We start from the raw sequence: 13,508 nt of genomic DNA, 5'->3' as shown, positions 1-13,508 counted from the left end.
CTTGGGCAAGCAGATGACTCAGAACACCTTAGGACGTGAGAGGTGCCAGTGCTGCACGACCCGGACTCTACCCCTGCCCACTGGCCTGCTAGGACTAGGGTTTGGGGTTGCACAAACAGCGGAGGTAGTTGCTCTTTACGGAGCAAGAGAGCCGTTAACAAAAGCAGAACCACAAATGTTTCTTTGCCGTTAATCTGGAGGATCTGCCTGCGGGATCACCTGTTTCCCCATCTTGAACCCCGAGTCCAGGACCAGGAACTGTTCTCCTGAGAGCCGCCCAGAAAGTCACCTTAACTAAGGACGATGTCTCTCCACCAGGCCACATAGTCACCCCTGCTGGCCCAAGATATGCAGCTCTTGGGTGGCTGTAGCTAGCTACTAGACCCCAGCGCCAAGTGTATGATGAAGTACCCCCATCCACTCGGGGTCAGAGCAACTTGAGGGACCCAGGAGCAGAGCAGGATTCAACTTTCCAAGAAACCTCGGGGTCAATGGCTTCTGCCACTCCCGGGCTCCAATCTGAATACACTGTTTGGCCTGCTCATACTCACTCCTGAGTAGTAGATGAAGCAGGTCAGTCCAGACTGGAAACAGGGACAAGGGAAAGTCCTGAGGCTGGGAGGCCTGTGTGGCATGCTCCCCCCCACCCCTCACTGGGGGGTGTCCTTCCAGGGTGTGCTGACTGACCCCTGGGACAGGTTCACAGAGCAGTCAGGCTCCTAGTTGTCCTGGGGGCAGTTCGCAGGACTGTCACAAGACCAGTGAGACTGGACACACCCTCTGGGGGACTGACACCCCTCCCTCCCCCAGCTTGGGGAAGAAAGGCTATTCCCAGCCAGCCTCAGCCACACTGCTGCTACCCTCCCTGGCTGAGCAGGTCATGGTAGTCTGTCTTCTGTTTCACATAGGGACATAGACACTCTCTTCAGTTGCTATGGCTGAAGCAGTCAGGGCCTCGGATCTGGACACTACTTCTCGGAAGAGCCTTACAGTCTTTGTGTGCAGATTACAATATCCTTCTCTACCTCACGCAGTGCCACAGTGGGGAGGGGGCAAGCCAGTAGACGTGGCATCTAGAGTTAGTGGTTCAGGCCAAGATCTCCTGAGCAGTGGCTGGGGCAGGCAGAAATACCTGATAAGGTCTTTCAGGAAGGTGTGCCCGGAAGGCAAAGCAGGCAGAGAAGGCTGATGCAGGAACAGAGACAAGGGGTAAACAGGAGAAGATGGGGGGGGGGTCACAGGAGGAAGGGTAGGGGGCACAGCAGCTTCTGAGGACTGAGGGAGGAGAGAGGCTGGCAGAATGTTACACAATGAACTTTTTCTCCAGGTGAGAAAGATTATGCTCTAAGAGTGCCAGTGTTGAATGTCACTTCGGTCACTTTAATGCTTGCCCTCGTCCCCTTGGGAGGTGTTGCTGCAAGCCTAAAAGGAATCCTGGCTCCCTTTCCTGGGGGGAACCTGGGGTTCTGGGTGAGAGGCACTTAGGGTTCAGAGGGACCTACTATGGGGGCTTAGACGGGTCCTGGCACTGAGGCTTCTAAGCCTGAGACTATAAATAGCCAAGGGCCCACATAGAACGGGGAGGGCTTTTCTAAAAACAGCTTCACTCAGGCTCAACAGCTGGGACCCTGCCAGTCACAAGGCTCAGCCGGAATTAGCACCCCCACCCACTCAGTGAGCCCAGCCCGGGATGGTGGGCAGTGTAGCGGCCGCTAAGTTTGGGGGGAGTCTGGCTTTGCAGCTGTGTGACCTCAGACAAGTGACTTCTGCTAAGCTTTGCATAGGCTTAGAGGGAGGGCATGCAGGCACAGCGCCACCTATGGTTCCCTCTGGGTTATCAAGAGACACCGCCACACAGACAACGCACATGATCTGGCACCCATGAGCCTGTGCAAGGAGGTTCCAGATGCTTCATAGCTGCCACTGGGCTGGGTTTTCCCAAGTCTGTTAGCCACGAGGCTGACTTCCAGAAAAAAATGGGGAGGAAGACTGGGAAGGCAGTGCTCTCCGTCCTCCCCAAGCAGGTGAGGTGCTGACCTTGCAGGTTTGAAGGATGAGATAGGTAAGCATTCCACCCCAGGAGCAGACTGTTCACAATTCAATACCTGGGGACTCCAGAGTGTGAAGACAGAGCTGACAGAGCTAGGCTGCAGAAGCAATCGCCCAAGGGACCAGCAAGACTGTTTGGATAGTAAAAGGCACTTGCCACCCATCCACTGGGTCCACACAGAAGGAGAGAACAATTCTCAGACGTTGTCCTCTGATCCCCACATGAACGCGGTGGCAAACACACTCCCGCACCAGTAGTTAAAAAAAAATTAAAACTATCCCTGGTGGGGATAAGGTAGCAGCTTTGGGAAAGTCTTTTAAAAAGTTAAAAGTCACACCCGGGTTAGGTGTGTACAGCAGAGATATAAACGGTTCACACCAGGCCTGTCCCGCCCTTAGCACCATTCACACACCCTCAGATGGAATCCCCCACACAGGAGCTGTTGAATGGGAAAAAGGAACTCAATCCAACCGGCGACACAATGTGACTCAGCCATGAGCTTCGAAGTGCTGCCCCACGACTCTCAAGAACAATCGGAAGCAGCCAAGCACAGTTTCAATACCTCTATTTATATGGCGTGCTTGGGACGGGCAAATCCAGAGAAAGCCAGATGGTAGGGCTAGGGCCAGAGCCGTAGATGCTCCTGAGTACGAAGGGATTCTTCGGTAGTGGAAAACTTGGATCACGAATTTGAAATTTTTTTGTGTGTATGCGTGTTTTGCCTGCATGCATTCCTGTTGCTCACAGAAGCCAGAAGAAGACATCAGGCTCCTTAGGACTGGAGTTATGCATGGCTGTCATCTGTCATGTGGGTGCTGGGAATACAACCTGGGTCCTCTGCAAGAGCAACCGGTGTGCTGAACGGCTGAGCCACCTCTTTAGCCTTTTGGATCATAGTTGCTGGCCATCACACGGCCTTTGGCAGAAGAGTGTGCAGAGTGCGGGGTGAGATTCGCACAATGCAAATTAGCCATCACACCATGGCAGTGTGGAGCCATCTGTCACTTGCCCCCGTCAGGTCTTAGTTCCCATCTCCTTCCCACCACCACCTCCCCGGGGCTTGAGAACCATCAGCAGATGCTTGGGGAGTGGCTGAATCTATGTTTACACAGAGAAAGGAGGTTGAGGCTGACTGTCAGGGGCTTAGAAGTAAGCAAAGGGCCAGCACTGAACCCAGGCCCAGGAGTGACTGCATGTACTGGCTGGTTCTGTGTGTCAATTTGACACAAGCTGGAGTTATCACAGAGAAAGGAACCTCCCTTGAGGAAATGCCTCCGTGAGATCCAGCTGTAAGGCATTTTCTCAATTAGTGATCAAGAGGGGGAGGGCCCATTGTGGGTGGTGCCATCCCTAGGTTGGCAGTCTAGGTTCTATAAGAAAGCAGGCTGAGCAAGCCAGGGGAAGCAAGCCAGTAACACCCCTCCATGGTCTCTGCATCAGCTCCTGCTTCCTGACCTGCTTGAGTTCCAGTCCTGACATCCTTTAGTGATGAACAGCAACGTGGAAGTGTAAGCTGAATAAACCCTTTCCTCCCCAACTTGCTCCTTGGTCATGGTATTTGTGCAGGAATAAAAACCCTAAGACACTGGACTTCCTAGGAGTCTGGGGACAGGGTCCCTGGACAGTATTTAGGGATACTACCCTGGCTAAAGGCTGAAGGGCAGACAGACAGCAGTTTTCAGGGTGTTGGGGCAGGCCAGCAGGCACCTGAGCACGGATGGCAACATGAGCCCCAACATGGCCTCCCTGCCCTAGGCCCTTACTTCTCTCTTGAGCTGGGATCCCCACTTGCAAGAGCCTGATGTATAAGACTCTCCTGCCTTTACCAAGTGCCTCTGAGGAACCCGGCCTGCAAATCCACTGTTGCCCGAGGAATTACCTGGCTTCAGGCCTCACACCCATGCAGCCTGTACATCCACTCAGGTATCTGAAAGCTCCCGTGTGATATTGCTGCACTCCATCTAGCTTACCACCCCCTTCATCCTCTTCCGGTGGCAGGTGACAGTCTGATGAAGACGACCATCAGTACATGGCTTCATGTCTCATCCTATCTGCTGGTGGTGTGAGCAGGGATGAATGCATCTGCAGACCCAAGAGACCACTCAGGCTGGGCAGCAGCATGCATGGGTCCAGGTCCTGCCCTTTGGGCTTCCTCTCCTGCTCCTTTGTCACCCCTCCCCTGGTTCACCCATCCATCTTCCCACCACGCACTCCCACCTAGCCTTTTTCCCCACTCACTTGGCTCCACCAAGTCCCATCACCCCAGTGCCACAGGGGAAGAGAAATCAGATCCCCCTTCCAGTGTTACTTCCTATTCTAATGGTCTAAATACCACACTCATGACAGACAAGGTGGCTCTTTATTGGTTAAAATCCCTGCTGGCCTGCAGACTCAACAGTGCACACATGAGAGGGGCTGAGCAGGGGCAGCTTGTTCCCCACCGGGCACACACCAAGGGAGATGACAGCTGCAGTGGTCTGGTCACCACTCATTGTGCTCATGAACTTTTTGGATATTTGTTCCCTAGAGCCTACCTGCCAGGTCCTACCCACAGCACTTCCAACGAGCATTCCCTCAGGCCCTCACTAACCCCAACTCAGCCATAGCAGAATAAAGATGCAGAAAACAGCACTCAGCTAAAAATCAACTGAGCCATGGGGCTTGGGGGAAAGGGGATGTTTCAGCCCCAGTGCAGGTGTCTGTATCCATTTCCCTAGAGCCAGGCAGGAGGCTCCCGCCCACCCCTGTGGTGCATGCGATAGGGGGTGGGAGTGGTTCGCAAAAGCAGAGGCTAAGAGCGTGCAGGTGGCCCAGGGTGCCAGGCCAGGTTCCAGCATCAATGCCCAAGGCTCCCAAGGATCCTGGCTGGGTAAGGCACGGAGTTTGGGTTTCTCGGGGGCCCAGTCCCAGCCTGGCCCTGAAGAGCCTCTCCAGGCAACACATCCAGCCGATGTGCTGAGCCGACGAGAGCACTCACTTGGCTTTGGGCCTGGACCTGAGGCCTGTGGGGAAGGAAATGAGAATGTTACAGCAGCCTTTGTTAGGAAGCTCTAGGTGCCCAATAAAGGGTCTCACTGCCATCCCCAGACCCTGAAGTGTATCCGGGTCCACTCTGGTGCCAGATTCTTCTCTGGGGCTGCAGAATTCATCTGAGTGGATAGAGCTAAGTTGATTCCCACAAGCTGCTGTCACGGAGGCTGTCACAACCAGGTGTGATTCCTTGAGCTGGACTGTCTTCAGTGGGCTCCAAATGGCCTACTTTTTTGTTTGTTTGTTTGTTTTTCGAGACAGGGTTTCTCTTTGTAGCCCTGGCTGTCCTGGAACTCACTCTGTAGACCAGGCTGGCCTTGAACTCAGAAATCCTCCTGCCTCTGCCTCTGCCTCTGCCTCCCGAGTGCTGGGCTTAAAGGCGTGCACCACCACGCCCGGCTGAAATGGCCTACTTTTCACAGACCCATACCCACTGTCTGCTCTCAACCAGCCTCGCTGGGTCCTTTGAACCGGACTTGGTCCTTCCTGCTTCCAATCTGACTGGGTGCTGCCCAGGGAGGGCCCTGGGCTGGCAGCCACACACTAAAACTGCCACCAACCTGAGCCTGTAGGAACCCTGCTCCCAATACTCTCGAGTTGCCTAAAAACCCTGCTTTTCCACCAGTGGTGAGTGGGGCTCCAGGTTCCCCCTTGGAGCCTTGAGCTTGAGAATCTGCCCAGAAGGGAAGGGAAAAGGAGCAGAGCAGAGGCTGTCAAAGCTTCGCCCAGAGCATTATTAGGACACGGCAGGGAGCGGGGAAATGAACCAACCAACGCAGGAGTGGAGCACATCTGGGTTAGCTAGAACAGGAGTGCTCGGCATGGAAAGGCTGTCTATCCAGAGACACATGAGCTGGTTTTCATCAAAATGCACTACCCAATGGGGCAGTCCAGACTGCAGGGTCAACAGTATTGAAAAAATGAGGAAAGACCACTGCACAGGCTGGGCCAAGAGTAACGGTAAACTCATGCTCTGAGCTTCCTGTGGCTCCTGCCTACAAGGCACCAACAGACCTCATCCTTGTACCTCGATCCTGAGACTTCAGCCCAGTGGCCAGCAGTTCAGAGTGCCAGGCAGGCAGACCCAGGGTCCCTGTGCCGGGCCAGAGATGTTTGGGGTTTGTTCAGGCTCCCACAGTTCATGATGGGGCCAGACTTTTTTGTCCTAGCCGGGCCTTCCTCCATCCATGGTTCCTGGCCACGGGACAGGGCCCCAAGCTGGTCTAAATGCATCTTTAACGTCTTGGGCCACATGTTGGCTCTGGCTGTCCTGCCATGAGTGGAGCCCAGAAGACCCACCATGGTCCATATGAGGAAGACCTGTGTGATGGTTCGTACATGCTTGGCTCAGGGAGTGGCACTATTAGGAGGTGTGGCTTTGCTGGAGTGGGTGTGTCACTGTGGGCGTGGGCTTCAGAACCTCATCCTAGCTGCCTGGAAGTCAGTATTCCACAAATAGCAGCCTTCAAATGAAGATGTAGAACTCTCAGCTCCTCCTGACCCATGCCTGCCTGGATGCTGCCATGCTCCTGCCTTGATGATTCTGGACTGAATCTCTGAACTTGTCAGCCAGCCCCAATTAAATGGTTTTATAAGACTTGGTCATGGTCTCTGTTCGTGGAAGTAAACACTAAGAAAGACAACCTGGCATCTATATGGATCCAGCTCTGCTCCTGGCTACAGGGAGGGGAGGCCCCTGCCCCTTTGCCTTTGGCAGCATCTGCACTTGACACACCCATTTCCGTACAGTCTTTTCTGGCATATGTTTGACCATAACCCAGACCACAGGCGAGCGAGAGTAGCGTTGGGAAGATTGGCCCCGTGCGGAGGGAAGGTGCCTATCTGGGAAGCTGGGATTAGTAAAGCTGCCATTACCTTGACCATGTAGGGCTGAGACACGAATAGGGACAACCTCAGTCTGTCCTACAGGACTAAGAAACAGCCATCCCCAAAGAGCCCACACTGTGCCCACAAAGGCCTGGAGTCCCACTCCCTACAGGGAGCGTAGCTTGGCTCTCTCTACCATGCCTTGGAGGCCCACCTGGAGTCCAGTTCTGAGGTTGTGTCCAGCTGCGAGAGAGAAGACCCTGGGCAGGCAAGGCTTGGCAGCCAGGCCTTCTCTAACAAGGCAGCACAGCAGAGGCACCACCACCATGAGCCAAGGGAGGGGTTTACTGGTATCCAGAGAGGGCTGGAGACAAGCTAGGTTAGTGCTCAGGAGGGCCAGGCAGCAGGCTGAGGCCCCGGAACCCGCTGTCATCATTAGTCAACACAAGCCAGGCTGCATACATACCTCACTGGATCACACACAGCCTTTTTGCCTTAATATCATCAGAATCAGGGGCAAACTCTCCTTTCAAATAAAGGAAATACACTCATCAGCTTAGCACACGGGGCAGCCCTGAACTTAGGGTGGCGGGATCTGTGGGGGCCAGGCCAGCCGTGCCAACACTCTTGGACAGGGTCAGAAACTAACCACCAGACCAAAGTTGATTCTTTAGTCATGGTGACGAAAGAAGCTGCAATTAGGAACTTAATGTCAGACCACCCTGCAGCAGCAAGAGCCCAGGGCTACCCTGCTCCACTCCCCGCAGAAGGGGTGTGGAGGCAGGAATGTGCAGCAGGTGAGTGATGCAGGCCGTGGCCCCCCAAGCTGCCCTCTTGTGTGAAGTGCTGTGCCCCACTGAATCACCCTCTCTCCTGGATGCTGGTTGAGCCTGTAGGACCCGCGGGGGTAAGGGTGGGACAGCAGGGAGAGGTCCCAGGCCCTGTTGAGGGACAATCGGCTTTAACCACACGGTCAGACCCAGCTGTCCCCCAGCCTTGCTCACCAACACCCGCCTTCCAGTTACCTTCTTGGTTCCTTGAGGGACGTTTCTTCCTCCGCTTGCTTGTCCCCTTTGAGACCCGGCCTTGGACCCTGGGGAGGGTGCCAGACCCTGAGGAATCTGTCACTGCGTCCTCAGAAAAGGACCTGTCCAGGGACGTGTCGAGTGCAGATTCTGGGGCTGTGTCCTCTCCATCCTCATCCTCCCCGTGGCCTGTGTGGGGAAGGTGGGTGCTCTGTCCTCGCTGAGCTTCATCCTCTGGTCCCTCACTGGTGCTGTCCGCCTCGGTTCGGTGGACGCCCCACAAGGCTTCAGGATCCGTAGCGTCCTGGTGCGAGTTCTTGACTCCAGGAGGCTTATTGCTAGAGAACTCGAGGGGATTCAGAGCTTGACCATCTCCCAGAGTCACTGGCCAGACCCCCTCAGAGGGCTGGGCATCCGGGGTATCTTCAGGGTCCAGGAAGTCACTGGCATCCACATACCAGGAGGAGCGCCTCTCCAGGGCTGGAGGACCATCTTCCTCCTTGGAGGGCTGGGGGCTGGGGGTTACAGCATCCACAAGGTCCCAGCCCTGCGGCTCGTCAGCTGCTGTGGTATCCAAGCGCTCTGAAGCAGGGTGGTTTGTGCCCTGGGTAGGATTGCTGGCAGTTGCTGTGGATAGACGGATGTGTCCGTAAGGGCAAGGGCCAGGATTTTAGGCATTCTGGTCTCACCCAGGAAGTGTTCCTGACCCTGAACCTTCCTAAACCACTGTAAACTTCACTCTCAGGAGCCCCCCAACATGGTTTCACATGGAGGACAGGAGGACATCCAAAGGGCCACAAAAACCATCCATTTCTAGAGTCCCAGTAGTGAAGCCCTTCCTAAGGTTTGCCTGTCTGAATATCTCCAGTACCCTGAACTCAGGGGTGTCCAGCAGTGGACCCCCAACCTCACATCCCCTGGCCACCCAAAGATGACAATGTTTAGGAGGGGCACAGTCCTCTCATAGGCCAGTTTCAGAGTTGTGCCAATTGGGTCTTCACTATCCCACCCCCTAGGCCCCCAAATGTCTCCAGAGCAGTGTGTGTAAGGGGCCCTGAAGGTCCAGGTCCCAGAGGGCTTCTCGGAGGCAGGGTATAAGTGGTGGGAGGGAGTGGGGAGAAGGTCACAGGCTCAGGTCTCACCAGGCTCTGTGGCCTTTGGAGGCTCTGTGGGAGCCACTCTGCCACTTGCTTCAGTGTCTCCCCGGCCCCGGGCTGTCTTCCGTAGCTGGAAGCCCTTCCTGATGTCGGCCAGCAGGGCATCGATGACGCACACCTCTTCTTGCTTCCCAGGCCCCTTCCTGACTGCAGAGCAGAGCCACAGACCTTAGAGCAGCTCAGCGATCCAGAGGCCACCCCAGGACAAGCCCTGCTAGGCTTGAGTGAGGAAGGCCAGAAGCCCCACCTGGGTCCCACCTGTCCCTGAGACCTACCAGGCTTCCCGTCCTCGTCCCTTGGCCTCCGGGCCTCCTCCTCCGCCAGCTGCTGTTTCCTCCTTTCCGCTTTTGCAATCTGTTCCTTCCGGTCCTTGTTCTCCTGCTCAGACAGACGGGAGCCTCATCACCCAACCCAGTGACCCTCAGTGGGTATACCAAGGACACATGGTGCGTACCTAGCCAGAGCTGGGAAGAAAGGGGCAAATTCTGCCTGGCTTGGCTGGGAACCCCACTCCGGTCTCAGGCATCACCTAACTCCCCCTGGGCCCACCACACACCTTCAGGGCACGGGTGAAGAGGTCTCGGAAGGTCTTCATGGTGCTGAACGTGTCCTCTAGGGACAGCTGCTGGGGGTCTTCGCATAGGTAGTCAGCCAGCTCCAGTTTCTTTTGCTCAATGGCGTCGAACACCTTGTCCAGCGCCCGAGAGGCCTCAATGCTGGCCTGGGGACATAAATCCCAGTCACCACCAAGTGAGTCAGAAGCAAATGCTGGTGAGGCCCTAGGCACAGGACCTTTGGGCAGAGGTCTGCAAGTAGAACAGGGTCTGTGGCACGCTGGGTGTTCCTGGGAGCCTTAGCCTAGGGCCAGGGAGCCCACAGAGGAGCCAGAGGAGCTGCTCTGCTGATTCAGGCGTGTAGTCTCCCCTCCCCCAGGGCGTTCTGCCAAGCCCACTGCTAGAACCTGCCGCTTTGCTGTTTAGAGCCATACACGTGGTCACCCTGCTACTGGACCCCGAGATTATTTGGCGGGAATTGGGCCCCCTTCCCCTGCTTCATAACTGCGTGCGGAACAGTAAAATTGAGCTTTGATCAAAATCTGTCTGTCTTAGCTACATCTTTCTCTCGTCGCCTAGCCCCTCTTCTCTTCCAGGTTTCCAAAATGCCTTTCCTGGCTAGAACCCAGGCTGTGATCTGCTAGCCGGACACAACACAGGCTGTTGTCCGCTTGGCTTGGCCTGTGTTCACCAGCAGAGCTGCTCGCCCATCCACTGTTCTACCCATCCCTGCACATCCCAGGATCTGCGCTCCTCCACGGAATGTACTGGGAGGCCTTTCTTCTGCCGGCTTACCTGGAGGCGCTCAGCGTACTGCTTCTGCACCTCAGGGATGGAAGTGGACACCTTCCGCTCCGCTTCTAGAAGCTTCTTCAGGTTGGCACTGGCCTCTGAGTGGATGATCTCCACGTTGATTCTGAAAGGAGCCGAGGGGCAAGATGGGTGGGGTCATCAGGCATCAGGGACATACGGTCACAAGGAGCCCTTGACCGAACAGTCCCTGAGACTATGCAGGCCTCTTCAAACACCCCACTACGGGCCCTGGGTCACTCACACTTTTCACACTGCAGGTTCCAGGAGCCAGTCAGTCCTGAGAGGGCCCTGTATGCTTAGGTGCCTGTTCTAGTGACACTCAACTCAGCCAGTCCTGTCAAAATGCTGGTCCCTCGTTGTAAAACAGGGCCTGTGTCATATTGGGCATAGCTGGGAGCCTTAGCAAAGCTGTTGGGCCCACTTCCATTCTTGCCTGATTAGCCCTAAGGCCTAGCAGCTGCTGAACCCAAAGTTCCCGATGCAGTGGGGCACGGGAGCACAGACTTTGCAGCTGGGGTTCGCCTGCTTGCTGGGTGGTAAGACCCAAGCCACCACTCCCAAGCCTCAGCTTCCTCATCTGCATCGTGAGTTGCGTGACCTGGCTTACGCTGTGAGGAAAGTTCACTTTGTAGAGAGGCTGTGCCAGACGGTCACCCCATCCCTTCTGGGCTTCATGTTCTGATCTAAGTCACACAGCTGACAGCTAGAGCTGACACAGTCCTGACCCACTGTGAACGTCAGCATCTCTGGAGTGGTCCTGAGGCACAGGGCTATGCTTTAGCTGTTACCAGGCCCTGCTGTTGAGGAGGCTAGAATCAGTCTGAGCTGCTAAGGCATTGGGCTGGCAGGAACACCCACCCTGCAGCTTGAGAGGGTGGCTCCAGGTCCCGGGACAGCTGTAGGAGGTCCGGGTGGCTCTTCTCCACTTCCTGAAACACAGTGTACCAGTAAGATCCCTGTTGGTCCTGAGCCTGTGCAGGACGTCATCCTGCACTGTCGTCACCCCATCGTGACGTGAGTAGAACTTCCACCAGCCCTCTGACCCTCCCAGGGCCTCTACATCACGCTTGAGCCTGTCCCAACATGTGGGGTGGTGGTAGCTAAGGCCTGCTGAGGACAGGTAGTGTTGTGGCTCAGTCTCAAGAATAATAGGCCTGAGGACAGAACAGAGATAGCCATAGGGACCACCCCACCCCACCCCACCCAACTGGTTCCCCAGAGGTCACCTCCAGCACGTGGTGCAGCAGCGTCACACGACTCTGCTGGGACTTGGTCTCTGTGAGCTTCAGCAAGGTGCTAATCTTGAAACCATCTGCATCTCCCGTGTGGCTGCCCTGTGAGGGACAGGGAATGAGGCGCCCTGACTCTCAGGGTACGGTGGGAGGCAGGCCGCAGGACAGCTCTGACTTACGTAGTTGAGGAAATTCCCGATTTTGAGGATCAGCTGACAGAAGACTGGCAACCGCTGGCTGGTGAGCAGGCCTAAGATGGATGAGCAGTGTTGAAGGAGGGCCTGAAGCCTCTGGGTATACCCCAGGATTGCCCAGGCCCATCCCAGCACCAGAAAGGAAACAAGGCCTGGGCTATGTGGGATTATGGTCCTTCACCATCCATAGGTGTAGGGACACTGGGGATACGTTCTGCAGTGTTCACGTCTGCTGGACCCTCAGCTTCAGCAGGTGTGTATGGCCATGACCAGGAACTTTGGGTGAGGACTCTGGGATGCTACAGGAACTTCTTCTAATCTGTGGCACCCCACACCCCAGGTTCTCAGGACCCTGTCGCATGGGTGGCAGAGAGGACCCGCCCAGTGCAGTGGTTGAGATGGGAGCGGGGACGTCCCGTGCTGGGTTCGTGAGAGAAGTGAGCCCATCTGTGTCCCTGCACTGTGGTCAAGCAGGTTTCTGCCATTCTTTGTTCACAGAAGGCGGATGTATGCTTGTCAGTGTATGTATACCCTTGTGGCTCTGTGTGTCTGAGTGGCTGTATACAAATATATATATATGTACGCATGTTGTGCCTGTGGGTATGGAGTGTTTTCTCACTCAAGTGTGCAATGAGTGAGTGTACAGGACCGTGTGTGTGTGTGTGTGTGTGTGTGTTAGCAGCAGAGGTGACTATGGGTTTCGGTGGCAAAGCTGGCACCTCACGTGGCCATTGTGACATGGCTCCAGCAGGGGCTGACACATGTGGAAGGCCCATCCCTCCCAGCCCTGTAGGCTTCTGGGCCCCACTCACTCTCGCAGGCGGTGAGCACCAGCTGGGCCTTGGGCCGCACCATGTCCAGGACGATGGCTGTTCCCTCACACAGCATCATGCACTCCACCCGCAGCGGGTAGCTGGTGCACAGGAGGGGGTTAGGGCCTGGAGATCCCACCATGTTTGCCAGTGGGAACAGGCTCTGCCCTTGGTGGGTGGGCTGAGGGAGAGTCCCCATGGCCTGGGCTGAGAACATATACATTCCTAGGCCTGTGCCCAGGACAGAAGTCAGGCCCGGGCAACTTGGTAGCAGCCCAGGATGCCCGGAGCTTCTCGGGAAGTCTCTGGCCTCAGGGCGTAAGAGGCCTCACCTCTGCTCTGAGAGGGGCTGCGAAGCAGGAGCAACGCTTAGACTACGTCAGACCAGATGACTCATTCCCAGCGCCCTCGGGACTCTGTTTCAGAGACAGCTGCCTTCCTGACCTATTCTCCCTCACCCAAGCTCGGCTCCTGCCCTACTCTCTCCACCTTTCCTTCCTCACAGGTTAAGCAGGATCCCAGGGCCACCGTGCTCACCAGGGAATGTCCAGGAGGAGAACATAGAACTGGTCAGCATTGGACAACTTGGCTCGCTCCTCAGTGAACGCCCGTAGGTTCTCAATCTGCAGAAGGGCCACATGTAGGAACCAATCGTCTGCCCAACCTGCACTTGCCTGCCTCAGCTCCTCATGAAGCACCATGGGGCTCCAGCCTTGGGTCTCCCCTGGGGTGAGGTGGGTCAGGTCTGGGGCTCCAGCCTTGGGCCTCCCCTGGGGTGAGGTGGGTCAGGTCTGGGGCTCCAGCCTTGGGCCTC

At 56.0% G+C, this 13,508-nt stretch overlaps 1 protein-coding gene across 3 annotated transcripts in view; it reads right to left on the bottom strand.

Moving 5' to 3' along the window:
* Positions 1 to 4,390: 4,390 nt before the first annotated feature.
* The window catches only part of Inf2 (inverted formin, FH2 and WH2 domain containing), a 27,075-nt gene continuing 17,957 nt past the window's right edge, over positions 4,391 to 13,508 (bottom strand). The window contains exons 12-24 of one of the 3 annotated variants that reach the window (XM_029484716.1): positions 13,232 to 13,317; positions 12,695 to 12,795; positions 11,868 to 11,938; positions 11,683 to 11,790; positions 11,315 to 11,385; positions 10,439 to 10,559; positions 9,646 to 9,810; positions 9,365 to 9,467; positions 9,075 to 9,236; positions 7,933 to 8,559; positions 7,773 to 7,848; positions 7,374 to 7,433; positions 4,391 to 5,052 (exon numbers count right to left, since the gene is read on the bottom strand). In XM_029484716.1, coding sequence (XP_029340576.1) covers positions 7,418 to 7,433; positions 7,773 to 7,848; positions 7,933 to 8,559; positions 9,075 to 9,236; positions 9,365 to 9,467; positions 9,646 to 9,810; positions 10,439 to 10,559; positions 11,315 to 11,385; positions 11,683 to 11,790; positions 11,868 to 11,938; positions 12,695 to 12,795; positions 13,232 to 13,317 — 1,707 coding nt within the window. In that variant the 3' untranslated portion in view covers positions 4,391 to 5,052; positions 7,374 to 7,417. The remainder of the gene's footprint in view (positions 5,053 to 7,373; positions 7,434 to 7,772; positions 7,849 to 7,932; positions 8,560 to 9,074; positions 9,237 to 9,364; positions 9,468 to 9,645; positions 9,811 to 10,438; positions 10,560 to 11,314; positions 11,386 to 11,682; positions 11,791 to 11,867; positions 11,939 to 12,694; positions 12,796 to 13,231; positions 13,318 to 13,508) is intronic. The other 2 variants (XM_021178928.2, XM_029484717.1) reach the window with 2 other exon arrangements.

The sequence above is a fragment of the Mus caroli genome, chromosome 12 (assembly GCF_900094665.2).
Source record: "Mus caroli chromosome 12, CAROLI_EIJ_v1.1, whole genome shotgun sequence".
Taxonomy (NCBI): domain Eukaryota; kingdom Metazoa; phylum Chordata; class Mammalia; order Rodentia; family Muridae; genus Mus; species Mus caroli.
The sequence above is the reverse complement of the archived record's forward strand: the minus strand, read 5'-3'. Positions and strand labels throughout refer to the sequence as shown.